The sequence below is a fragment of the Oratosquilla oratoria genome, chromosome 12 (genome assembly GCF_046742065.1).
Source record: "Oratosquilla oratoria isolate Oo_2021 chromosome 12, ASM4674206v1, whole genome shotgun sequence".
Lineage (NCBI taxonomy): Eukaryota > Metazoa > Arthropoda > Malacostraca > Stomatopoda > Squillidae > Oratosquilla > Oratosquilla oratoria.
Genome location: NC_134788.1, coordinates 58,171,508 through 58,199,106, shown reverse-complemented (window position 1 = coordinate 58,199,106; position 27,599 = coordinate 58,171,508). Strand labels below are relative to the sequence as shown.

Sequence of the window (27,599 nt, the reverse complement as noted above, 5' to 3'; positions counted from 1 at the left end):
TGAAATCAATATCTCAGGATTTATTATTATTATTATTATTTAGATATTCAAATGAGTGAATTCCAAAGGTAAAGTAGGTTGGTTTCAATTAAGAGCAGAGATGTACGATTTTTTTTTAAATGGATTATATCCTGAAGAATTAGTACTGCCTTATTAACATAATTCCATAGCACGATACATCTTTATTATTACCTAAACCATTTGTAATGCAAAAAAAAAAATCAAATATTTTATATTCCACTTCATCTTGTAACCTTGTTTGGACGTATTTGTTTAGTCCATAGATCATTTATAATTTAGTATAGTACAAAGCGTATTATCTATAATAATTCCAGATGATAGTATAGCTTACCCTTTGGTAATAGATGTAATTTAAGTTTTACAAGCAAAGGAGAGGAACTGTTATTATTGCTGTGCAGCACTTACTCTGTACTAAGTCGATTTGTGGGCCTTTGTTTACGTTGAAAAAGTTATTTGAAAAGTGTAATGCCAATTACATCACGATATTATGAATTAATTCTGTTAGTATTCAGAAGAATAAAGTGTAGTGTCACAAATCTAAATATACTCTTATTGATTTTTTTGCTTCTAAAGATAGGAATAATCCAATTACCAACACAAGTTACTTTTCACAATTTATATGACAGTTTATGAATTACTGTAAATCTAAATGTTTTTGTATCTCACGAGTTTCATTTATACAACAATACATAATTAATCAGGAATAAATCATACACAATTGTCAATTTATTATCATGAAATAAAATCAAGTTCTTGGGCATAGGGACATATATGTTTAGTCCAAACTTTATGTTTGTTTATTTGTTTTATGTAGACTGACTGGAGCAATAAAGTTGTATGCACAGGCTGTATTGATTTTTAAAAAGAAGCGCGCCATATTCGACCAGTAAACCAATACTACAAGTTGTGTAGTGGGATTGTCGACATGTATTTCATCACTTTGGTATCTCATCGCCTAGAAATAGGCGTACGGTTATTGTCGTTAAAAAGTGTAGATAACAGAGCAGGTAGTTAGGGTGTTGTGTAAAAATTGACAATGGTAGTATGTAGCGGTATGGGTAGAGAAAATATTGTTTTTATTAGTACCGGTATTATATATGGGATAGTAAAAAAAGCTATGTAATAACATATTTGTCTTGTTCTTAAGCGCACTAGTGTTTTATTTATATATTACTGATTTTATTTTAACGTCGATTATGCTGATGTGTGGATAGCCATGGATGTTTTGTACTTGATTGTCGATGTAGGAGGAATGGGTAATAATGTGTTTTTGGCAGTAGAATGGATAACTAGACTTGAGGGTGGATATTATTTGAAGTGCACTTCATGAATCTCATATGATTGTATAGGATGCAGATGGGATAGGGAGGTTGATTGCGGATGATATGCAGGACGGAGAGGATGGTGGATTGAAACCGTGAAGAATATATTTTATTTACTTATCATCATCATTGTTGTTGGTATCGGAATTATCATTACTTCAACATGAAGTTATAGGGGAAAGTTGAAAATGTCAGCGAGAATTCTTTATGGAGTCATGTACAATGTCAGCGAGAATTTTTTATGGAGTCATATACGACAAGATCAAACACGAATATGTAAATAGATGATTATTTTTACGGCTGTACGCGTAAAAATAGTTATTGCTGTTGGTGAAAACTTGGAGATTTTTATGGTTTCACAGTTTGTTTGAGAATTCCTGTAGGGGTGGTATTCCATCCTCCAACACCGACTGCAGCGTCCAGGACAACCGTCTCCCACGCAGGCCGAGCCGGGACTGATGACGTCACCAACGCGAGCGGAAGCACGCGCATTCACCAGGGCTCGCAATTGGCCCACAGCCAAAGGGAAGGCGGCCAATCAGAAGACTAGCCAAAAACAGGGACCTGATTGTGAGCCGCTACCAGGATTTAAAAGACAGCCTCTTGCCAACGGGGAGTACCATGGTAAACAAAGACATTAAAGTGCTTAATATCCATTGCTATTAAGTGGTGTACTTTATTTACACAAACATTTCCGAAATCATGTAATCGCTCTCTGTTTTCAGAGTCGTGCTTTCGTAGAAAAGAGAGAAAAAAAATAACTGCAACTGCATCTAGGTCACAGCTAACACATAAGACACTACTAACAAGCTTTTGGCTTGCTAAAGTCAATACACAAGTACACTGCCCGCCTTCTGTACCTTCTTCTCTTAGCGCCTAACGAAAGTTCGTGTCTAGACCGTCTTCCCCGAAGGTGCTTCTTCTCTTTCTTCCTTTTTCCTTTTCTGACGTGTCTGATTCTCATCTACGGGTTATCGTCAAGCGCCCTCAACATGAGAACTAACTTTCAAGTGGTTTTTGTGAGAGGCAGTTCGCGTCCGGATGGCGTCTCGCTCATTGACGATGCCAACCAACCAACCCATTAAACTCCGATGACAAGATGTCTTGTCATTTGGTCAAATAAAACAAAAAATCATAAAACACCAAAATATTTGATCAAACACCAGAAAAATATGACGTCAGTCCTCCTCGCTTCGCTCGCCCGCGAGCGAAGCGAGGAGGACTGACGTCATATTTTTCTGGTGTTTGATCAAACATTTTGGTGTTTTATGATTTTTTGTTTTATTTGACCAAATGACAAGACATCTTGTCATCGGAGTTTAATGGGTTAAGCGGTGCGATAGGTAGTGCTCCTGTCCGCTTCGCCCAGACGGAAGGGACTAATATCCTTATCTATCTAATGGATTAGGGAAGTCTCGACTCCTGTTTCGAGAAAAAGACTGTCGAAAGACTGGAGAAGCTGGGATTCTCTCCCCGAAGGGTCACTCACACTCACACTCATGTGAGAGCGTCTATGTATGTGGGCAGGATGGTCCTTGACTCGCTCAGAGATAAGGACGCCATTCTGCGTGACTTAAAGAAGAAGAATACGGATGTTGACTTTGTCGACGCCTTCCGGCCTCCGGACTCTGGCACCGTCAAGATTTCTCTGAAATCTAGGTCAGACCTGGAGAGGGTTCTTCAGGTAGGACTTTTTGTCCCCATCAGAAATCAGAGAGGTAAAGGAGCTCAAGGTCAGGCAATGCCTGATCTGCTACTCCTTAAGGCATACATCCCGTTCTTGTCCTCAACCTTTGCTCACTAGGAAAATGGTATGTTATAACACATTTATAAAAGTTCACTATAAACCCACTGTCGGAGAAATAATAACGGAAATAAAGGGAAACTGTATATTTCGACTACTGTCTGTAGTCCTCTTTTCTGTAAGCATTCTGCTGAAGAGGACTACAGACAGTAGTCGAAATATACAGTTTCCCCTTATTTCCATTATTATTTCTCCGACAGTGGGTTTATAGTGAACTTTGCTCACTAGCTGTTCCAAGTGTGCTTCCGACGGACATCGCTATAGGGAATGCGCAGCCGCGAGACTCAAATGTCTTCTGTGTGGAGGAACCCACAGTGCCATCTCCAATTCCTGCCCTGAAAGGAGAAAGGCAGCTGACACTACCCAGCCCGCACCACCGGTGGCGAAGTCAACTCCCATCACCCGCTCCCCACTAGTGCAACCCTCTAATCCTCGGCCTCAAGCCAAGACCTCCTTCACCCACTTCCCCCTCCTCCTCCTCCACCACCTCCTCCTCCTCCACCCCAACCCAAGGCAAAATCTCTCAACCCACCACCCCCAAACCCAGAACCCACCCAGGTATAAAGAGGAGGGCTAGCTCCCCTGCTGCGGTCCCAGACCAGGAGCCTTCTTGTGCCCCCAAGGAGCAGCGGACACAGAGAACGAAATCCAGACGTTCTCGAAAGGATGTCAGCAAGCCCTCTACCTGTACCGGTAACCCTGACACGGTTCTCATCTGTCATCGGCAGTACCTTAGAAAGGGAAGCAGTCGGTAATCTCCAGTGCCCGTCTGGAGATACAAGATGCAACCAAGCAAGGGATGCTCACGTGCTTGCTCTGAGCATTGTTTACTCAGCAATGCTCATGTCCAAGAGCAAGGAGCAGGTGCACGAGATGCCGTCGACAGCACTCACCCACCTCGGTTTACCTGCCTTCCCCATTCCGCCGCACGTCCTAGAAGCTATTCCTTTTGGTCCCAACCACCCATCCTATCCCCACCCAGCCCCTACCCTTCCCACCACCGCTCCCTCTGTTTTTCCTTCAACCTCTTCCGCCTCCCGCCCTTCCGTTCCAACCCTCTCTCCCTCTGACTCCTCCTCCACCTCCTCCCCCAAGAAGGCTGCGCAAGAACCTAACCCAAGGTAATCACGCCCCAAGTCCAGGGCATCCAGATACGAATACTTCCATCGTAGCAATCGCTCACGCTCCTCAATCCTGAGTCCTCGCTCCTCCTCGTCAGTGGCAACCAAATCCTCCTCCGGGCTCCCGCGCCGCGTGGCCATACCACGAGCCAGCTCGACCGGGAGGCCTAAGTAGAACCTGACCAAGCTCACAAAGGAGGCGTTGCGAGACATAATCCCCTTCACCAGCACTACTTCTGACACAGTCCAGTCTAACGGTAGTGCATCCTCCTCCTCCCCTACAGCGAAGTGCTTACTCTCCATGTCCCTAAGGCTAACTAAATTTCCTTCCAAAACTCCCTCCAACTAGTAGGACTCACTAAAGCCAACTATCCATATGGATAGACTGGATTTACGTGTATTCTACCAGAAAGTCCGTCACTGGACCCTACGAAGGACCAGCACCTTGTTAGAGATTGCCAGACACGATCCTGGTGTCATTTGCTTGACTTCGATGGGTGATCCAGCCCCCGACTCTCTCCCCTAGATCCAAGGCATCAACATTTGGAGTCGGGGTTTTGCTTTGCATTCGGGCGTCTATTTTCTAGCCAGGAAATCCCTTCAGGCAACAATACATGATCACTTTCACTATGAGTAGATGCCTGCGATCAAGTTGAGCACTAATCGCGGTCCCATCCTCCTATGTACCCTCTACCGCCCTCTCCGTATCCCCTTCCTCCCCTTTGTTGACATTGCCAAAGTGATGTTATACAAGTTCCAACTTTCTTCATTGGCGACTTCAACTGCAGACATGCTGACTGGAGCCCAGGCACGGACAGCAGCAGCTCAGTGAGTCGGCAACTGCACTCTCTTACAGTACTTCACCGGCTGAAGTTCCTAGGTCTGGACTTTCCCACGTTCATAGGACATGGAGTTCAGGGTAAGCCCGACCTGGTGTTCTCCAACAGCCAAGCTTTCTTCCTCAACTCCACTATCTCACCCGGTGCCCCCGCCCTCTCCGACCACATACCCTTAATCCTTCGCATCTCCACCTCACCCATCCTTATCCCCAGTGATCCTCGGTTACGCTACAGTCAGGCCGACTGGGAAGGTTTCCAAAACACATTTACGACATACACCAACACAAACATGAACAACGCTCCACATACGGTGATAGAGCAGGAATGGCGCTCACTTACAAAGTTGATAAAAAACGCGGTTAAAAAAAAATCCTAGAACAAAGCACCGAAAGGTTGCCACGTTCACTGCTTCTATGCGCACTAACAGACTACGCATTGCACTACGGAACAGATTTACAGACCTATTACAAGCACCCCTAGAGGCCCGTGACGCTATCCTACAAGACATGCACTGCATACAGAGGAGCCTGAGGAAGTCCCTCTACATCGATTCACATCGTGAGGAGGAGCAACTGATGGCCTCGCTCTCCGGCGCCTGTGCGACGGACCCTTCCAAGTTCTGGAGGACCGTCAAACGTCAGCTGGAGGAGTGCTCTGCGCCTCCACCCAAGGTCATCAACCATCTGAACCACTCTGCACACTCCCCCCAACACCAAGCTGACCTTCTGGCGTCAGCATGGAGTGAGGTCTTTAAACCCCATCCTGTGCAAGGACCACATTGCTTTAGCACCTTGCACAGTGTTAACTCTTTCATGAATAGATGTGGTGACCTCATTCCCGACGAGACTGTTGATCTCTCTTAGTTAGATGAAGATGATCACCTTATCTGCCCCATCGTTTTGGAGGAGGTAAAGGGGGTTATCTCGGCTTTAAAATTAAAATCCCCTGGCCCTTCAGGCATCGATGTACACCTACTCAAACGTATGCAAGACAGACAACATAATCTCACACATGACGACACTATACAATAGCTCACTAGCTTCTGGGTACTTCCCACAACTTTTCAAGGCCTCCCACACCATTCTCATTCCCAAACCCCAGAAACCCGCCTCCGCCCCCCTTTCATACCAGCCGATCTCCCTTCTGGAGTACTTTGGAGTGCTGCCGCCGCCTGACCGTGTTCCCGGAGACGGAGAATGTGCTGAGGGATTGCCAGTTTGGTTTTCGGCCGGGGCGCGGTGCAGGCGACGTCATTAACATGGTCACTCAATGGGTTCAAAGACCGCCAAACGGTCGCCCTGGTAAGGCCATTTTGGTTTGTAAGGATGTGGAGAAGGCATTCGATACTGTCTGGCATGAAAGCCTTAAGTACAAATTGTACCACAATTTCGACTTTGCCTTGCCGTTCACGAGGTTGCTGCAACTACCTGGATGACAGGACAATAAGAATAAAGTGACGGGGCTGTCTGTCCCAACCTTTTGTGCCAAAGGCTGGAGTACCGCAAGGGTCAGTCCTTGCCCCCACTCTGTACAATCTATATACGAATGACCAGCCAGAGCCAGCTTACACACGCAACTGAGCTCTAACTCTTTCATATGCGGACGACACTAATCACATTGGCAGACACAAAATACTGCAGGGAGCGATACACGTAATGCAAAACATCGTAGACGGGGCACACGCGTGGGAGCAACAGTGGCGCATTAAGACCAACGCGTCGAAATGCAAAGCTGTATACTTCTGCTGCAAGCGAACCAACAAAACAGTCACGAACACTCCCCTTAAAATAAACAACACAAACGTTCCAGTGAAAGACCATGCCTGTGTGCTGGGTAGCACACTGGACAGTGGCCTTACCTGGACCCCACACTTCCTTAGGTGTTTATCTAAACGAATCTCAAAGCTTCAAAGTTTATTCCATTCATTAACTACACGGTTGGCGAAGGTGTTTCTACTCACTTCCAAATTAAATTTCCTGACAGTTTGAAACCATTATTTTTTTGTCGGATTCTCATTCAATGTAAAAATTATGTCATTTATGGTGTCAATTCCCTTTAGAATCTTAAAAACCTATATCAAATCACCTCTTTTTAGGAAAAACAGATTCATATATCTGAGTCGATTTTCGTATGATTTATCTTTGATATTTGGAATTAGTTTTGTGGCTCGCCGTTGTACTTTTTCCAATCTATCAATGTCTTTAATGAGATTCGGTGACCATACGGAAACAGCATATTCCAAATGTGGAACTAACGAGTTATATAACTTATTAACGAAAGATGGCCTTTTGAAGTTAAAAAGATCGCGCAATCAGTTCTAGAATCCTATGTGCTTTCTGAGAGGCTGAGATTCACTGTTTGGGTGATTTGAGATCGTTACTGATAATTACGCCGATATCTTTTTCATTATCCACTTTTGTCAACGAATTTCCAAATAACTTGTAATCGTACTTACTTGCATTTACTCGTGTTAAATTTCATTAGCCACTTCAGGCCATTGCTGTAATTTATCTAAATCTTCTTGAATATCTAATTGATTTAAGTGATCATTTGCCATTCTGCACAGTTTTGTATCATCAGAAAATTTGGAGACAATAGATTCTAGCCCGTGGTCTATATCATTTATATATACTATGAATAGAAATGGCCCATCATACCACCATCCTACCTCGTAGAATGATGGTGGACGATGCAGCGAAGAGCGTTGCCCCGTAGTATGATGCTTGACGAAGCTCAGCGTAGAATTAGGAAGCGGCTATATTCGACCGGAGTGATCTCTGGTGTATCTTCTCAGCACGTGGAATCCGTATGGGTACCTCGTAGAAATGCAGTGTTAAATCCCAGGGAGGATATAGCGTCGAATTCCAGGGAAGGTGTAGCGTCGAATGTCGAATCCGCTAGCTGCCGCCAGAATGTAGACTTGTGTTATTCTACATTGATTGGAAGCGTTGGAGATAAAATATTTGTGGCTTCTAATCTTTATTGTGTCGCCGCCGTGACTGGTGTTTTTCATTAACGGAGGTGACAAAGAAAAGAGCGGTTGTTTACAACAATCTATGTTACAGATTAGAATTCGAATGGTGGCGGTTGCCCACAATATATTTTACATTTATTTTTCTAACATTTTCTGTTTGATTATTTACATTTATATACAATAGCCGCCATATGTTTGGACACGATAATGCTGACGCCAATACTTACGCCACAAATTGGAAGTCCCTCGCCCTCAATATCCCGAGCAAGACATTTTTTCGCGTGCCTGACAGCGAGACCAAGGTTGGCTGCTACCAGGGCATGCAGAGTTTCCAGCTTCAGTTCTGTTTGAGATTCGAGAGGGGAGGAATTACGTTTCTGGAGCTCCGCACTTTGCCTTCAATTTTACATAAATTCCCAGTGATTTGGCGTCTGTGTTGCCGGCTATGGGTAGTGGACGTCAAATCCAATGTGACTAGATTGCTGCTATAGTGGTAATGTTTAAGGCAGGGCATCCTGTGAAGGAAATCTCTGAAAATACAGGAGTTACAGTGCATTCAGGATGGTATGGGGAAGGGCGTCACTACTTACCCCCACGTCATCGCTGTGGCAGACCCAGGAAACTTACACCACGCAGTTTAAATGTTATTAAGCGTGAGGTAGACAAGTCTCCTCGTAAATTTGTTAAACAAATTCAGCAGGAGAACTATAGGTTATTAGGATGGTAAGTGTATGTCAAAGTGGACAAGAGGGATCACAACGGAGGTAAGTTTGCGGAACATCTCTGTTGAGGGAGTGCCACGAGATACTGTATCTGGGATCTTCGTTGCCTCTCCTAGACACCAGGTTCCCGGCCCTGTCTTAGTATTCAAATAAATATTTAAAAGCTAACAGTTGTTGAAAATGAGGCATTTAGACTAGGCATGCTTCCTTGTGACAATTCTCTTTTTTTCAATGCAGTTGTCTCAAGCCCATTCCCATACGGGTCTTGCGGTATGCATAAACGCACAACAAAGCCTAAGTCATAGTCAAAGTCCATTAATGCAAATGTTGAATGATTTTCTCTGCATATTTTGTTTCTGTTTTCTTTATTCAGGTATATTAGTAATTAATCTTGTATTGTTGGATTTGCTGTTTCTATGAGAGTTTCGATATTGATTTACGTTAGCTCAAACCCAACAACATGGAAGCAGTCTGTCAAACTAGCAAGATAGTTCAAGAACTTACGAAAGTTAAAGGTAGCGAAGAAGAGACAAACAAAGCCGGGTTCTACAAGATGGGGATGTAACAAGTTTTACATCGGTGAAACGTCACATGACCTAAAACATGCACAATAACGATAGGAACAATGCCGGTGTAGTAGTTTTAGTTCGGAACAACGGCAGGACAAATGAAAATCAACACCAAATATCTAATCTCTTTCTATTGGTAATTAGCCACAAGGTGCGACACTAGAAGTGTCACATGAGAAATATAGGTGAAGCTCGGACTAAGGCCACAGCTTAGTGGAGCTTATGGTTGTAGCTGGACGTGGAGCCTAACGTCAGCGAGGCGGTAGCAGATGATGACGGCGAGGCTCGATGGGACAGCTAGAAGACTGGACGAGATGTAGTTTGTGCGCTGGTCGGTACTGTTCTGCCCATCTCGGCGAAACGCCGACCTTTTAAAGGAGGCTGGCGGGAACGTGAGGAGCTTTCCAAGTTCCTGATTGGCTGACCGCTGGCTGGCAGGGACACCCTTGCGAACTACGCTTGCCAACTACGGGAACTTGGAAAGGCTAGTTCCGAAGATTTCTTTGATCAGTGTGTGACGGGTCGTAGGATGCATCACGTCACTACACCGGTACTAACGTGTGCGTAACAACACTGGAATATCACCAGTCCCTTAATGGTCTTAAAGAAGGCAGAGTTGATTACATGTGGAATCGAGGAGGAAGTGTTTGTAGTTAGTTATTATGGGGGGGGGGGGTCAAAAACTATAGAACAAAATAAGGGCATGGCCAGCATTGCATCCCAGTAATTCATTTATACCCCGTGATGGTGAAGAAAGTTTTGGAAGGACATCCATGATTTCCTCTGACCTTGAAACGTACCCCTTCCTTCCGAAGTTTATGTATACTTAGTTTGCATTGAACGTTTTTGTATTTCAAAAAGCTCCAATGACCAAGAGGTTGCACAGTTAATGTAGGTTTCGTCCTTATTTGTGTTTACTCTGCCTTTTTTTTTCCATTCTTAGAGATCCGATCCCTTTCTCTCGGGCCATATTTGGCAAGGCCTTCCGCTTGAAGTGACAAAGTTTCTCTTTACCTAAATGGGGCACTGTGCAGTAGGAGATGGTCCACTCGCAGTGTTTAGGACCAAGATTATTAGGTAATCCAAGTCAGGGTCCGTTTCTTCGTTCTTGTGAACTAGGTAGCGATTTGGTAGAACAAAAAGCAAATCTCGGGATGTAATCTCGCTTAACCCATTCAACTCCGATGACAAGATGTCTTGTCATTTGGTCAAATAAAACAAAAAATCATAAAACACCAAAATGTTTGATCAAACACCAGAAAAATATGACGTCAATCCTCGCTTCGCTCGCAGCGAAGCGAGGACTGACGTCATATTTTTCTGGTGTTTGATCAAACATTTTGGTGTTTTATGATTTTTTGTTTTATTTGACCAAATGACAAGACATCTTGTCATCGGAGTTGAATAGGTTAACGGGGCTGGAGGAAATATTGGTGGTGGTGGTGAGCCTCAATGAGCGGAGGGGGTAATCACAATTTTCATGCTAGATTGGTATTGTGTGTGTGTGTGAGAGGTGGGGAGGCCTCATCGCTCTATTGATCAGAAAGTGTCACAGAGCTAAGCTGTATGTAGCAGAGAAGCAGCATTTTATCTGGGAGGGTTGCCGAACCTCCTTTTTTTAAGTGAACTTGTTGAGGGCGGCTTGCCAGCCCCAAGAAGGATGAAAGGGCAATCTTTAGGGGTATTTTCTATAGCCCTGACCTCATGTGGGGTGAACAGCATATATCCTAAAAAGTGCTGCTTAGGTATGTTGGCTGCTGCCAAGCTGTGTTTACTTTTAACTCCAGTACATGATGACCACTGAAGCAGCACTGTGGACTTGTGTTAGTCATAAAAGAAGTAATGTTATTATTACGAAAGAAGTTTTGACAGTGACTAAATATACTACCGGTCTCAGTCGCTACCTCACACTTTGATTGTCATGATGGGAGTAGACTCCAAAGGGCTTTGGAAAGATGGTGAGGTAGCACTTACCTTCTCTGAATTAGGGCAAGGAGAAACAAAACCCTACTCCCCCATCGGTATAATCCATGTAGTTAAGCCATGTATGTTAGTTTTCTTATGCTGCACTTGCCTGGCTGATAGTACAATATCAATCTCTGAAGCCTTATTTCATTGAGCTCAAATTAAACATCCTATTTCTCATCAGTCAAGCTTAAATGACCCACCTATTTGTCTACATTTTTTGTTTATACACCTTGTCAAAGTATATAATTTGGTGGTTGATTAATGAGCGTTTTGTCCAAGTATGTATAGTATTATTGTGGGGTGCTGTGGGTAGGGCATTTTAGATGTTTAAGCAAAATATGTCTTTTGACTTTGGCTACCTCCCTGGTAAGGGGGAAAAGCCCTTGGTATATAGATAGCAGAATACTGCTGGAATTGTTTTTGTTGTACTTGGTGGCTGTATCTATGTGATGAAAAAAGTAAGTGGGTTTGAGAGCTCTTATCTAGAACTGTGCTTATCATTCTCATGTTGCTCTATGATGACTTTGGCCTCTGATTATGGGTGTTCAATTGATGTTTTAGTGCAGTCTGTCATTAGTCCAAATTATCCGTATTATTATTTATTTATTTATTATTATTATTATTGCTATTTTTTTTTTTGGGGGGGGTACCATGCTGTGGACACGTAGATGGAAGTTCATAATTTGTATACACAGTAATTAACACTTTTATCTGCTATCCTAATCCTGCATTTGCAAAGGGCTTGTAATAGTTCAGGTGATGAAAAAAAAGTACTCCAAGTTATAACAGTTTTATTAGAGTACAGTAGTAATCCAAAACAACTATAACAATTTATACAATTTATTCTCATGAACCACCATATGAACACAGGAGCTACCTTATATTTATCTCACATTAGCTACAGGCTGTATATATATATATTCAAATTCATAGTATATAATATAAATGTAGAGACAAATGATGCAATTAAGAACCAAAACCCACTCCAATAGTATAGCAGAACATGACACATTTGTTATCTGGAATCAGCACTGCACAATATATGATATGACTCCTTTTCAAGAAGTGACCCTCCATACGAAAATGTGAGGGTGGTAAATTTAGTTTTACTCTTCTTCTACAAACTCAAGGTATTCCTCTTTGGATTCCTTTACCAAAGTGACTGTCAAACAAGTTGGAATTAAATCTTGCTGGATATTAGCCAATTCAATCCCAAAAGTTTGAAGATTTAATAATATCTGTCCAAATACTTTTCAAATCTGTAGAATAAAGACTCAGAATTATCATTTCTAAGGGGTTTCTCCTCTGTGCTAACCTGAATTTGATTATTTGGATCATCAGGTATAGAGCATAAAGTTTTACAATGGATAAATCTATGAGGGCTCTCACCCTTCATGTTTTTTGTCTTTTCAGATACCCTGAAAGAAGTAATAATGATTCACAAACATCACATCTAAAAACTTTTTTCCCCATGTGTGAATAAGCATATCATTCAAAGCATAAGAACTGGGAAATGAAGATTGACAAAGAGTGCATTTACAAGAGCAGATTTTCATGACTTTTCAGAGTATCTGACTGAGAAAATATAGCTGTAAAAAACGTACACTAATGAAATCTCTTTCCTCTATGAGTTCTGATGTGGTTTTTATGTCATCCAATTTAGAAAATGAAGTTTTAAAAAGAGCACATTTATATTCCTGTGTGTGTTGTCATGTTTTATCAAAGTACCACAACGACAATACGAAACTTCACAAAAAGTGCATTTGTATGAATTCTCATGTGGTTTCTTAGGTTGCAAGGAAAATGAAGATTCACAAGGATTACATTTACAAGCTTTTTGGGCTGTATGAATTCTCATACTATATTTAGCTGAGAAAATGAAGCTTCACAAAGACTACCTTTAAAACAGTGTCTATCGTGCATGAGTTATGATATGGCTTTTCAAGGTACCTGACAGAGAAAAAATAAAATAATAAATCACTAAACATGCATTTATAAGGCTTCCCTTGCATGTGAGTTCTCACATGACACGTTAGATTACCAGACCCTCAAAATAAAAGCATAACACCACATTTACTGGGTTTGTGCCCTGCCTGAGTTCTTTAATAGCTCTTCCGGTCACCATATTGGGAAAATGCTTCATAAATCACTTCTATGCTTTTTTCCCACTGCAAGTTCTTGTGTGATTTTTCCAGAATGCCAGATTAAAAAAAAGAAGCTTCACAAGGAGTGTATGTACATCTTTTTTTTCCTGTGCAAGTTCTCATGTGGGTTTCCAGCTTGTCTAATTGAGAAAATGAGGCTTTGCAAATGTTACATTCATGAGGCATATCCTGCTTGTTCTCACATGTCTTATTAGAGTATCTGAGAAAATTAAGCTTTACATTGATGGGATTTCTCTCCTTTCTGAATTTGCATGTGGTTTTCAGTATATCAAACTTTATTGAAGGTTCACAGGATACATTTATATGCTTCTACCCTTTTCAGACAACCAGCTCAAGAAAGTGAGCTTCTCATATGAACTCCTACATAACTCTGGGTAGAAAATTATGTATTGCAAAGACTACACAAGACTTTTCTTGTGTGAGTTTTTGTGTCATTTTTCAAAGTACATGACCAAGAACAGGAAGCTACTCAGGGTACATTTATGAGTTTTCTCTTATGTATGAACTCTCGCATGGCTTTTCAGAACATCTGAGAAAATGAACCCTTTGCAAACACTACACTCATAAGGCATCACTCCTCTGTTGTAAGTTCTCTCATGTCTTTTCGGAGCACTTGACCGAGAAAATGAAGCTTCACATTTAGTACACTCATGTTTTTTCTCTTGTCTGTATTATATATATATTTTTTTTACACCATTGAACACAGAAAATAAACATTTACAGAGAGTGTGATTGGTTTTCCTGTGAGTTCCAAGTTATAGAGTTATAAACAATAATTCAGATATAATGTTTCTCCATGTTCTCATAATGACCAGAAGCAGATATGAAAGCACTATAATAAAGACTGCATTCTAAAAAAAATTCTTGTATGATTTTTATATGGATACACACATCACAATGGAAAGCTATTCATGGGGCCGTCTCATGTGGCTAATACAATCATCAGACTTTGAAAATTCAACTTTACAAAAAGTACATAAATAAAGTTTCTCCCTTGTGTATTGTCATTTTACTAACAGGATCACCTGAACTAGAATATTTGATTTTATAAAGTGAAGATGATGACTAAAATAGAATATAAAGATTTCTCCCAATGCACCTCTCATGCATTTCCAGAATAACTGCTAAATGAAATTCTCTCCTTGTAAGTTTTTAAATATCTTTTCAGTACATCAAAGAAAATCAAGCTTCACAATAACATGAGTTTCAAGTGGCTTTTCATCTGAATAAAGATTTACATATAGTTCCTCCCCTTTTACTTTTCAAATATATATATATATTTTTTTCGAAATAGCTAAATAAAGTTTGATATTGTATTTACGAGTTTTTTCCCCTCGTGTGAGTTTTCATGTGACTTTTCAAATTTCCCGAGAGGGAAAATGACGACTCGCAGAGACTACATTGATACGGCCTTTCCCCTGTGTGTGTTCTCATGTGGTTTTTCAAATTACCCGAGAGAGAAAAGGAAGCTTCGCAGAGACTACATTTGAAAGGATTCTCTCCCGTGTGAGTCCTGATGTGGCACTTGAGGGTCCCCGACAGAGAGAAGGAAGCGTCGCAAAAGGTGCATCGGTACGGCCGTTCTCCCGTGTGCGTCCTCATGTGACACGTCAGATTACCGGACCCGGAGAACGAAGTGTGACAAATTTTACACTCGTACGGCCTCTCCCCGGTGTGAGTTCTGATGTGGGTTTTGAGCGCACCAGACTGAGAAAACGACGCTTCGCAAATCGTGCACCGGTGGGGCCTCTCGCCCGAGTGGGCCCTCATGTGGCTCCTCAGTCCGTCCGACCACGAAAACGAGGCTTTGCAAATCCCACACACGTGCGGCTTCTCTCCTGTGTGTGTTCTCATGTGACTTTTCAGTTTGTCCGATCGAGAAAACGCCGTCTTGCAAACGGTACATTCGTGGGGCTTTTCTCCAGTGTGGGTGCGCATGTGGCTTTTGAGCGTGCCTGACCGAGAGAAGGAATCTTGACAAATAGTGCACTGGAAAGGCTTCTCTCCTGTGTGAGTCTTGACATGTCTTTTCAAATTGTCTGACCGGGAAAAGGAAGCTTTGCAAATAGTGCATTCGTGAAGTTTTTTCCTTGCGTCAATTTTCACATGGCTACTGACAGTGCCTGGTTCGGGAAAAGACTCGCAAAGAGTATGCTCATGAGGTTGTTCCCCTGTGTCAGCACTCATATGGCTCTTTCGATTGCCAATGTACATAAACCTTTAAACAAGTACACTTACGATACTGTACCCCTTTTCATATGGGTCTCGAAACCATTAGACTGGAATTAGAGCTCCACAAAAGAAGCCTTTATGAAGGTATGGAGAAATAAAAATTTTGTTAAAAAAAATTGTGCCTCCCCTGCGTGAAATTGTATTTTCAGAATACAAAAATGTAAAAAACTAAGACTCATAAACAGGGAAATTTGGGTTTTCCCCCCTCAGTTGTTCACAAAATTAGACACAGGAGGAAATGTGGTTTTACAAGTATATAAATGAAGCTTATCCTATGAGTAAGTTCTTTGATGGTTTTTAAAATCACAAGACTAGGAAAATGAAGCTTAACATAATGCTTTTGAATCGTTTCTCTTGTGTACCATTTCTGACACTTATTTCCTTTGACAGTTCTCATATGACTTTTCGGAATACTATATCCAGAAAAATAAACTTCATAAAGATCACATTTCAGAAGTTACCCCCATGTAATTTCTTTTATTTCTTTCTATAAAGATCTAGAGTGGATAAATAAAACTTTATACAAGTACATTCATGAAGCTTCTTTCCTGGGTAAGTCTCATATAGCTTTTCAGATTACAAGAGTTAGAAAAGAAAGATTAACATACAGTACATATAAGAAGTTTCTCGGCTGCATTCTCATAAACATTTCCAATTAGCTAGGTCAAAAGCACATGAGATTACTCACTGAAGAGAAACTTGGAAATCAAAATGTTACTTCATATTATCAACCTAGAAACATCAACATTTAGAAGAAGAAAACATCAGATTCTTATCTGTTTGTCCATATATTAGATATCAAGTAGTTGACTTGATAACTGAATTACATATGTTGTCCTTTCATTAAAATTATTGTATCAAATATTACTGAGGAATAAATCCTCATTACATACACATTTAAAAGTCTTTTGTCCTTTGTGTGCCAAAATATGATTATTCAACAAATGAATAAAAGAAAATTCTCCAAAATACATCTAGGTGCTTCTAATTTCTCATGAGGGACATCTTGGAAAAATTCCAAACAAATTTCTTCTTTTACCTTATTCTGATTCTCGAATAACTCCTTTCAGTGGGTGATTTAGTCAACCAGGTACTTCCTTCCACTCTGAAGAAAAAGAAATGCACATTCATATACAAGTATTACAAGCTAAAGGCTCACGGTAACTCAATGTTTCCCTTCAATATTAGAATGCATCCAATTGTTTTTAAAAGATCATAGTTGTCAGATAGATTGACCTCTCATTAATGGACATTAATTAGCTGTGTTTGCGGTGTTTTCACTGTGTTTCTGGTGTTGTTGTTGTTGTTGTCGTTCCCTAGTCCCGTCTCCCCAAGGAAGGCCACAGCCGAAACTGGGTTTTCCCACAAATCCATTATAGAGTGTATGTTGTGTTGTTTGCGTGCATGATTGTGTATAATGCAGTCTTCCATTATGTGTTGTATGGTATGGGGTGAAGTGTTACATCCTGGGCAGCTGTTCACAACACGGTCGTCCAGCCTCTTCTGGTAGCTTAGAAGTGCTGGGTGGTGACCGCATCGCAGTCTGGCCAAGTGGACTCTGTCCTTTCGTGGGAGAGAGGATTCAGAAGGGTGGATATCAGGGGGTCTGGCATGCAGCAGTGTGTTGTCTTTCAGTGTGTTAATGGAGTGGTGAGTGATATGATTATGAATATGTTTCCGGAGGCTGGTATTTGGTGGTTGTGGAGGAAGAGAAGAGAGTATCTGTGCGTAATAAAGGTCTTTGGGTGTAGTTTTAATGTTTCTTGGTGTGTGTGGGTGTTCTGCTATGTAGTGTAGCGGGTGTGATGTGTTTGTGGTGGCTGCGGCAAGTGTTTGTGTGCCTCTCATGTCGAGGTGGTCCTTAACTTTGAGGACTTTTGTTTCATGGTGTAAATGGTCTGTAGGTGTTGTATTTTTGCAGCCTGTAATTGTTTTTAGGGCTTTGTTTTGTATGATTTGAAGGGTGTTGTGGTGTGTCTCACTGAGATTAGGAGCCCATGCAGGACTCGCATAATTCATCACTGAGCGTATGCATTGTTTGTATATTGTTATATTAGTTTCTTTGTTTTGTCCAAATGTTGTTCCAGTGATTGACTTAAGTGCGTTAAGTCTAGGTGTGCATTTGTTTTTTATGTTTGTGAGGTGTTGTTTGAAAGACATGGATGTATCGTATGTTACACCAAGAATTTTCGGTGTGTTTGTGTGTGGTATTAGAGTGTTGTTGATGTAGAGATGAGGTATGTATTTGTGTTCTTTTGTCCAGTTGGTGAGAAGTGTTGCTGTAGATTTGGTTGGAGCTATTTTGAGTCTGTTTGTGATGAACCATGTGTTGAGTGTGTCAAGGTAAGGCTAGATTATTTCTGCAGCTTTGTCTGTGTTACGATGTGTGCATGTGATTGTTATGTCATCTGCGTAGGAAGAGATTTGTATTTCTGAGGTGTCTGGTGTGGGTAAGTCATGCATGTATAGATTAAATAATGTGGGGGATAGAACTGAGCCCTGTGGTACTCCATTCTTAATGTTTTTGATGTGCGATGATTGGCCATTATATGACACATGAGCATTCCTGCCTGCCAGATAATTGGCCAGCCATCTTTTGGTGTTATTGTGCATGTCTGTGTTATATATTTTATTTGTTAGGTTGTGGCGGGGGATAGCATCAAAAGCTTTACTAATGTCCAATGTTATAAGAAGTGTTCTGTGGTGGGGCCTATCTGAATTGATGCCATCTAAAATTCTTTGTGTGAGGTTTGTCAGAAGAGTGTTTGTGGAGTGTAGTGGCCTAAAACCGTGTTGTGAGTCAGCAAGGGGAATATATGGTGTGACAAGTTTAAGTATTAGGCGTTCAATGACTTTAGAGGGGGTGCAGAGAAGTGTGATTGGGCGGTGCGATGTTGGGATTGTTGGGTCTTTGTTCGGTTTTGGAATGGTGATTATTTTACCATGCTTCCAGATGTCGGGTATAGTGTTGTGTGAATAGCTGTAGTTTGCAATGTTTGTGAGTGCGTGTATACCTTGTGGTCCAATGTGTTTTAGGTGGATGTTGCTTATGTTATCAGGGCCACAGGCAGATGAGTGCTTGAGATTATGCATTATGAGTTTTGTCTGACTGTCTATGAAGGGTGTATAGTCTGAGTCTGTGGGGAAGTCTTTCTTACGTCGAATGGTGCGTCGGTCGTCAGGGTGAGATGTAAGATGGCTCGTCTGTGCAAAATGACGTATGAGTGCGTTTGCTTGTTGTCTGTTTGAGGGTAGATTATCTGTTGTTGTGATTATTGCTGCGTGAGAGCGTGTAGTGTTAGTGTTGGATAGTGTGATGCTGTTGAGTGTTTTGTACAATTTGCTGGTGTTTGTTTTGTGATCAAGTGTATTGATAAAGTTTTGCCAATTTTGTGTTTTTTTGTTCATGTATTTTATTGGCAATCACAGTGTTTAGTGTTTGTATTTGGTCTGCTATGTTTTGAGGGATAGGTGTGGGGGTATCGTGTTTAAGTGTGTCACGTTGTCTGATGAGGCCTTGGATTTCTGGTGTGAAGTTGGGGTTGTGTGATTTTCTGTTGCCTCTAGGGATGTATCTCTTGTCTGCGTTTTGTATGATTGTATTAAAAGCGTGCACAGCATTGTTTATGTTTGTGATTGGTGTACTGTTAAGTGTTTCAAAATGTTGTTCTGTCTCTTCAGTAAAAGCTTCCCAGTTAGCTCTCTTGTAATTGGTGTAAGTGTGTCTGTGGCCAGCTGGGGTGCATCTTGTTTTGGTGGTGATGATGATTGGAAGGTGGTCAGAGCCAAGGGCTCCGACCACTCTCCATGATGTTGTTGGGGTTAGGCAGGGGGAGCAAAAGGTGATATCAGGAGAGGAGGGAGTGTAGAGGGCTTGGTATGGGATATGTGTATGATTACGCGTGTTGTTCATGATAGTCAATGGGTCGAATTGAGTCTGTATATCAAGCCCTCTGTCTGTGTCAGGGTTGTCGACATACCAGGCAGACGACTTGGTGTTGAAGTCTCCACCCATGATCAGGTTGGGGATTGAGGTTAGTTGGCTAAGTTGAGGTCTGAAGGTGTTTGGAACTGTGGGGGATGATTGGGGGGGAATGTACATGTTAACTATTGTCAGTGTTGAATTGTTGCCTGTGCGGATACGAATGGATTGGGTTTCTGTTGTGTTATCTGTGGTAGGGAGGAGAATTTTGGTTGTGGCACTTGTGTCCACAAAACAGATGGAGTGGTGGATCAGGGTGATGAGTCCACCGCCATTGCCGTCAGTCCGGTCTTGTCTGATGGTGGTGTAATTATGAAATGATGGTGTTTTGTGTGAGTGTCTTAGTTTTGTTTCTTGTCAAATTGCAATGTGTATGTTGTGTTGTTTAAGAAAGTGTTCAAGTTCATGTTTTTTAGTGTTAATACCGTCAATGTTGTGTTGTAATATGTTGATGTTGTGTGTTTTGTATGTGTTGTATGTTGCCGTTTGGGGTTGAGGTTGGGGTGGTAGTGGGGAAGGTGTAGGATCTGGGTCAGAGGGGGGGAAAGGAGAGATCGGGGACAAAGGAAGGGGAGTACTAATCGGGGGTAAGGGCAAAGGGAAATTGGGAGTGGGTAAGGGTGTTGGCTGTGGTTGGGGAGGTGGGAGTGGGGTTACTGGAGGGCAGGTAGAACATGTCCAAGTGTTTGTGTATTGGTTTGTGTCAGCAAGTGTTGTACAAGTGAGGTGGGCCCAGTTTTTGCACATATTGCACTGAACTGAGCCCTTTGTCTGTCTGCTCGAAGTAATGGGTTTAGAGCATGTTGGGCATGTGTATTTTGTGGTGAGCCCAGGATTGCTCTCTACATCTCCGGCTAAAAGTTTCTGGTGTTTTTGGTGCTGTTGTTTAGTGCTGTGCAATCACTATTATGCCACCCAAAAACCACTCCAAATCAATGGATTATTCACATCAATGGACACTGTTACCCCCCATTTAGTCTGTTAATGAGAGGTCAATCTGTATAAGATATAGAATGAGGATATAAATGAGCTGGATGTATGCATCTATCTATATACCAAGGGAGTCTTCCCCTTTCCCAGTGAGGTAGCCAATGTCAAAAAGCATATACCCACCCCCACGCACTACACTCCCACCCACCACCCTCTCCTCTCTTATCTTAGCTCCTCATGGATGGCAGGTCATTCCTGTATCCTGCCCTGCATCAGAAGCAATGCAGTAAGACACAGCAAAGCCACTTCACTTAATTGGCAACCTCCCCTCTCTGCCCCCTCATAATGAAAAACGGCAGACAGGGAAAAACCCCATTGCGCTGTGTCAAAATATCATCGACACATAACCACTCCTTAACCCCCCTACCCCCAGCCACTCCTTTACATTATAGTATCATCTATATACAGTCATTTTCTACTCACCCCTATCTCCCAACTTCTCCCTTCCTTGCTCAATAGACATCCCCCATGTGTTCACTCCATCCATCTCTGCCTTCCACACCTCTTTTTCTAGTCTTTCTTCATTCATTCTTTCCAGGTGTCCAAACCATCCCAATAATCTTTCATCCACCCTATCTCCCACCTTCTCCCTTCCTTGCTCAATAAACATCACCCTCCTGCTTAATGCCGCCTTCACCCCATCTATCTCATCCTTGGTTGTCCCCATGTGTTCACTCCATCCACCTCTGCCTTCCACACCTCTTTTACTAGTCTTTCTTCATTCATTCTTTCCAGGTGTCCAAACCATCCAAATACTCTGTCATCCACCCTATCTCCCATCTCCTTTTCCACCCCCACTCTCCTCCTCACCTACTGATTTCTCACTCTATCCAACCTTGTAGCACCTACCATACTTCTACGTCATTTCACCTCATAGACACTTGTACTTTTCCTTTCTGCTTCTCTTAAAGTCCATGTCTCTGCCCCATACAGTGCTGTTGACACAATCACCCCTTCATATAATCTCATTGCATCCATTCCCAAATGCCTATTTCTCATTACACTGTGCTTGTGGTAGGGTCAGAGGGGGGCATTAATGGAGTCAGTGACAGATTTTGGGAAGGTATGTGATAGAAAAAAGTTGAATGTAAATGTGATGAGATATATAATGGGAGAGGATGGCAGCAATTTGGAAGTTAGTCTTAAAGGAGAGAGACTTTAGGTACTTAGGGTCATATGTGGCTAGAAAGGGAGGAGTGGAGGAGATAAATCGTAGATTGAGAGAAGCAAGTAAGTGCCTTGGGGTATCAAAAATGTATGTATACAGTCATATACATTATGACTGGATAACTGTTTGAATAAACTTGAGTATTTTATTTTTTCCTTATGGTTACATATAAGGAAGGGTTATGTATAATTGAGTTGTTGTCCCTATGTTGCGGCACTTATTTAAGTGAGTATAAATATTTCATAATGTGTATTGTGGAGTCTGACATAAGTATCAGCACATTTATGAATATTATGCTGCTTTTTCTTCTAGGTAGAAATGAGGCATGCTGGATGTGAAGTTTGAGATGTGACATAAAACTGTCAGGCAATCAACTAATGGCCTCAGTTCTCTCACGCAAGTGCAAAGGACCTTAGTCCAAAGGTATCCGACCACAACCACCAAGTTAACCAATAAGTCACTCAGAAAAGAAACTCTGTGCTATTGTCTAAATTCATGTATTGGGTAATGTACAATCATATGTTCTGCAACTTCTGTCTATTGAATGTATCTAGGGCAACTGGTGTCTGTTGTCAGGCTGAACATGTACAGGTACTGTTTTGGTGTTGGGTATAGACAAGCTAGTGCACATTTTGTCTTGGAGGATACTTTCTCTTCTGGCTTTGTGTTTGGGGATACGAATTCTCATAAGGAATTGTTCTTGACAATCATGTCTCTTAACATTATGTGTATGTTCATGCTTCTATAGGGTGTGGGGTTCTGGGGGAAGTTTTTGGAAGATTTACAAGTACACTGGAGTCTTGCAGTTTGACTGGTGTAGGGTGATTTTCAACACACTGAAATATGACTTGTCGAAACAAGATTTGTAAAAACTTGAATCACCTCCATCTTAGCAGACAAACTAAGAATTTTTTTTTTTTTTTTGTGTTTGAATGTTGAATTTGCAAGTTTAGGTGTTAAATTAAGGTTTAGAGAGGAATTTATTAAGATTGAATCTGTGAGTTGTCAAAATATGGAATGTTGAATTGCGAGACCTCAATGTAGTATGTTATTGGTGTTGGTTGCATGTTACATTTTGGAGACTGATGTATTTACCTAATTGTATTATATGGGAAGGGAGCTATGCTCGTGGTGACCTGTCTTTGTATCTTTCAGCATCAAGTTTTTTCTTAAAATCTTGAATAGTATTTGCACACATTGTTTCTTTATCTAAGTTATTCCATATATCCAGCACTCTGTGTGGGAAGCTATTCTTTTTCTGATCTCTTCTATAGTTGTCCTTTTTGAGTTTCTTTTCATGACCTCTTGTTTTTCCATTGTCATTTTTTAGTAAATCTTTTCTGTCAAGGATTTCCGTTCCTTTCATGATTCTAAATATAGTCAGTAGATCACCTCTTTCTCTTCTTTGCTCTAGTGTTGGAAGTTCTAGTTTCAATAATCTTTGTTCGTATGTTAATTTGGAAAGAGCTTGTGCCAACTTTGTTGTTGCTCTCTGTATGGTTGTGTATGGTGTAATGATTGCGTAAATTTGTGGGTTCTTGAGGTACAAGGTTGTAATGATGATTCTCATATGATGTTGTACGTGGTGGAGTTTTGCTGCTGAGTGTGGTCAGTTGAGGTTGTTTTGGTGTACTCTCATATTTGTCTGAAGATTCTGTTTCATGCTATTTGTAAGTTTGCTTTGTATTTATCATTACATAGAACCAAGCTCAAACAACAGTTTTGTATGATCCTTATGAATCCTATATAAATTATGAAAAAAAAAAAAAAAAAAAAAATCAGGTGGAGTAAGAGGGGCATACTGGGGAAGATTGGAGTGGAAGGATATGAGAAGGGAAGGATATAAGAAGAGAGTGGAGTGAGGAGACAGGGGAAATGGGATGGGGATGAAGGATAGGGTATGGAGAGGAAGGAGAAAAGAAGAGAAGAAGAGAGGGGGAGGAAAAACAAGGTGAGAAAGAAGAGGAGTTAGGAAAGAAGTTTAGCCGAAACAGAAGTGGAGGAGAAGAGAGATGAAAAGTATGGGAGTATATGGAGGAGGTGATTGGGGTCGGTATGGAAGAGGAAAGATATGAAAGAGGATGGAAGGTTGAAATGTGACAGGGGAGGATATGGAAGAAGAGGGGAAGATATTGAAGAGGAGGGGATAGGAGGAAAAAGATGGGGGGGAGACTAGGAGGGAAATTGAGGGAACAGGAAAGGAAGGGAGGGGAAGGAAAAGAATAGAAGGGGACTGGAGGGGATGGCTTAGATAGCTCATCGCCATCCTATGCCTACTACTAATATCACTACTAAAGAAAAAGTAAATATAAATAATATAAATAAATATGATATATAAGATGCTGATCTTAACTTTCATTATAGTTCTTATTTTGCCCTCCTTAATCCTTCTCTTTTATCTTCCTAAGAATATGCCTCTTTAATATGATGGAAGTCCTGATAACAAATTACTCATAATGATTCTCACTTCCATCTATATTATAATCATGGAAACCAAGGTTTGGACATAAGAGAGAAGGCTTCCTGTTGACAAATTGCTCATAATGATTCTCACTTCCTGCTTATAATCATGGAAATCAGGGTTTTGACATGAGAGAGGAGATGATACAGTAATACTATTTTGGTTAAGTTAATCTCATTCCCTCGACTCTGGAGAAGCAATCCCAATTTAGGCAAAGTTGGTTAGGTTTGATTTTCCCCTTACCCTTTATTATTTTGATGTTCCAAATTTTATATGCTTACACTTTGTAATTAACTTTACTTATATTCTCACATTTTACTCCACCCCCTAAAAACAAAAATAAAGTCCCACACATCAAATAAGAATGTAGGTACGAGGGATGAAGTACGAGTTGTGATGTGAAAGAATGTCACAACTTAATAAATTCAAAGTCACATTAAAAAGTACTCTTCCACACTCAAGGCATGCAAACATCACACAATACTAGCATAAAAAATTAGTGAAACTTCATGTATGGGGAGCCTATCTCTCTGATTATTATAATTTTTAGTTTTTGCAGGGTATTTTAAAAATACCCTGCAAAAACTAAAAATAATTTTTGTTTTGACACCCTTCACTCCACACTTAATATCAGATGCCTCACATATTACAGCCAACACTTTTTTATGGCGACTTTCTGCTGAAAATAATTTCATTAAAAGAAATTAATTTCTTAAGAACCAACAAGTGGAATCACTGCTTGTGGGAAAGTAAAGTAAATAAAGATGATATTGCTAGGAGTCATGGGCAAACATTATACACTCACCAAAACATTATGTAGTGTCGGAAATGTGTATATAATCAACGTTTTTCATTGTATTTTCGACTGTGTTGTCATTAATATACTCAACTGTACGTGGAAATGATCGAGTTCTGGGTTACTGTAACGCGGGTCAGGCAGAGTACAGTTAGTAAATTATCAATTAAAACATACTTAGGATTTGTGGCCGTGCAGCATAACTGACTAAAAGAGACACTCTTTTACGATTGCATATTTATATTTTTTATCTTATCTAAGAAATGTGTATTTAGACAATAATGTAACTATAATTGATCGATCAACACCGCCATTTGTTTGTAAACAAACCATCGAGGTCACCCTAATTAGCATAGGTTCAACCTTTTCATAGGAAGATTCTGAACTCTGTCTATGCAAGACTGAAGTGTAATCGTTATAATTATTCCTATTTAATCATTCCTAATCGGAATTCAATTCTGCTTATTTAAGTAAAGCTCAATACATAGCTCTATCAATCACTAAACGTCCCACATTTCCTTTGCAACATTCTCTTCTCAGTGTGATGCCCTTTCCTACCCTCTTTTATCAATACTTTCTTTGTTATCATTTTTTGCTTACAATGTTACGGTTCCCATAAAACTCCAACAAATTCTTGGACCGATGTTACGGACATTATAGTTTTACATACGGCTAAGAGATGGCGATAGTGCAGGGTAGAGTAACCAATCATATCGCTCCTCGCAACATGTAGAAACATACCGACCAATCAAAAAGATAGTAAATAAACATGAAGGCGGGAAGGAGAAATGTCAATTATTCGGATTGCTTTATTCTATCTTAATTTGATTTTTCATTTTGCAATCTTATAGGCAGATATAAAAACACACTGTGTAAAAAATGAGAGGATGGCACCCATTTTCATTGTGATCCTCTTAAAAAATCCAAATATGTTTAAACAATAATACATAATGATGATAACAATAATAATAATGATAATACTAATGATAATAATAATCTTAATGATGATGATAAATAATAATAATAAGATAATAATAATAATAATAATAATAATAATGATAATAATAATAATAATAATAATAATAATGATAATAATAATAATGATAATGATAATGATAATAATAATAATAATAATAATAATAATAATAATAATAATAATAATAATAATAATAATAATAATAATAATAATAACAATAACAATAATAATAAAATTTATTTGGCACTGAATCAATATACATGAAGTGCAGATAAAGAAAAAAATACATAGTTCGAAATAACAGACATGTTAAATCATAATGGTTACTTAACATGATAATCTTTGACATGAGCTAAGATCAGACCATGTGACTATAAATAACGATCTTTGACATAATTCGTGTACAAAGAATGAAAAACAGAAGGCACCTGTAGTGTTCAACAAGTAGAAAGTAGTAAACATAGTTAAAAAGAAAGTAACAATGATTATGTGATACAATAATAATAATGGTAGCCTACATGAGTAATATTGATATGGACAGCTCTTCATAAAATAGGCTATATAGTTCAAGCAAATATTGATTAGAACTATGATAGCTGCAATCGCAAAAGAAAAAGTGCAATGTCGAAGTACGCACAAAGAGACAACAAATTTAAACATTAAGTAATTTTATTTGGCATTGAATCATTATAGATGAAGTGCAGATAAAGAAAATAACACATATAGTTCGAAACAAAAATTGCAAATGCCGAGGATGAAAAAACAAACAAACATGCAAGCTTATTTCCATTGTGGTCTTCTATAGACTGGTTTTCTGCACTTAAGTTACAAAGACAACATACGTAGGGGTTAAAGGGACCAGAGAGCTATCAGTACACATATGACACATAACCATTATTATAGATTTGCCAATACTACTAAAATGTTCGTTACATGTAGGATATTGAGACCAAAACTTGAGTACCATCACATTATCACATTAAGGAACATAGTATTATGCATCAGGAACAACAAAATAATACTAAAAGGTACCAGAACAGTATGAGTGAGTACCATATCAGTGTAGAACCATTAATGATATACTACATTATTCTACAGCTGTATCAGTAAGTGTAGGATGTAGCATCAGGATGCAGAATTAACTAATATTAAAAGACTAATTTCTGGTTATCACTTGAGAACTGAAAATAGTTTTAACCTGGCGCTTAAAATATTTTTAGTTGGTAAGATTTATGTTAGAATGGAGATCATTCCATTATAGAATACAAGTGTGACAGAAAGTTTTTACATAATAAGCCAGCGTGTCTGATCTGGTAGCAGCATTTTGGATGTATTTGGGGGTGGTTATGTAGCCTAACACTTGTTGTAATTTGTTTCTTAAATACTTTGGAACATTAGGATTATAGATGTAAATATGGTTTACTTTCATATGGTTCCTGCAAGACAAGTCTAATATAAATCTTATAATTCTATTTTGAGCCGCTTGCTG

The 27,599-nt window shown here is 40.2% G+C and overlaps 2 protein-coding genes across 2 annotated transcripts in view; both read right to left on the bottom strand.

Annotated features, from left to right (window-relative positions):
• The window catches only part of LOC143031844 (uncharacterized), a 196,848-nt gene extending 196,216 nt beyond the window's left edge, over window positions 1-632 (bottom strand). Inside the window, exon 1 of the mRNA XM_076196182.1 lies at window positions 353-632. The gene's annotated coding sequence lies outside the window, so the exon portion shown is untranslated. The remainder of the gene's footprint in view (window positions 1-352) is intronic.
• LOC143030427 (uncharacterized) overlaps window positions 1-25,714 on the bottom strand; it is a 71,247-nt gene extending 45,533 nt beyond the window's left edge. The window contains exons 1-7 of the mRNA XM_076193574.1: window positions 25,144-25,714; window positions 14,827-16,842; window positions 12,656-12,758; window positions 10,982-11,172; window positions 8,251-8,477; window positions 4,277-4,546; window positions 3,702-3,916 (exon numbers count right to left, since the gene is read on the bottom strand). Of these exons, the coding sequence (XP_076049689.1) occupies window positions 3,702-3,916; window positions 4,277-4,546; window positions 8,251-8,477; window positions 10,982-11,172; window positions 12,656-12,758; window positions 14,827-15,719 (1,899 nt within the window). The 5' untranslated portion in view covers window positions 15,720-16,842; window positions 25,144-25,714. The remainder of the gene's footprint in view (window positions 1-3,701; window positions 3,917-4,276; window positions 4,547-8,250; window positions 8,478-10,981; window positions 11,173-12,655; window positions 12,759-14,826; window positions 16,843-25,143) is intronic.
• Between the last annotated feature and the right edge of the window lie 1,885 nt (window positions 25,715-27,599).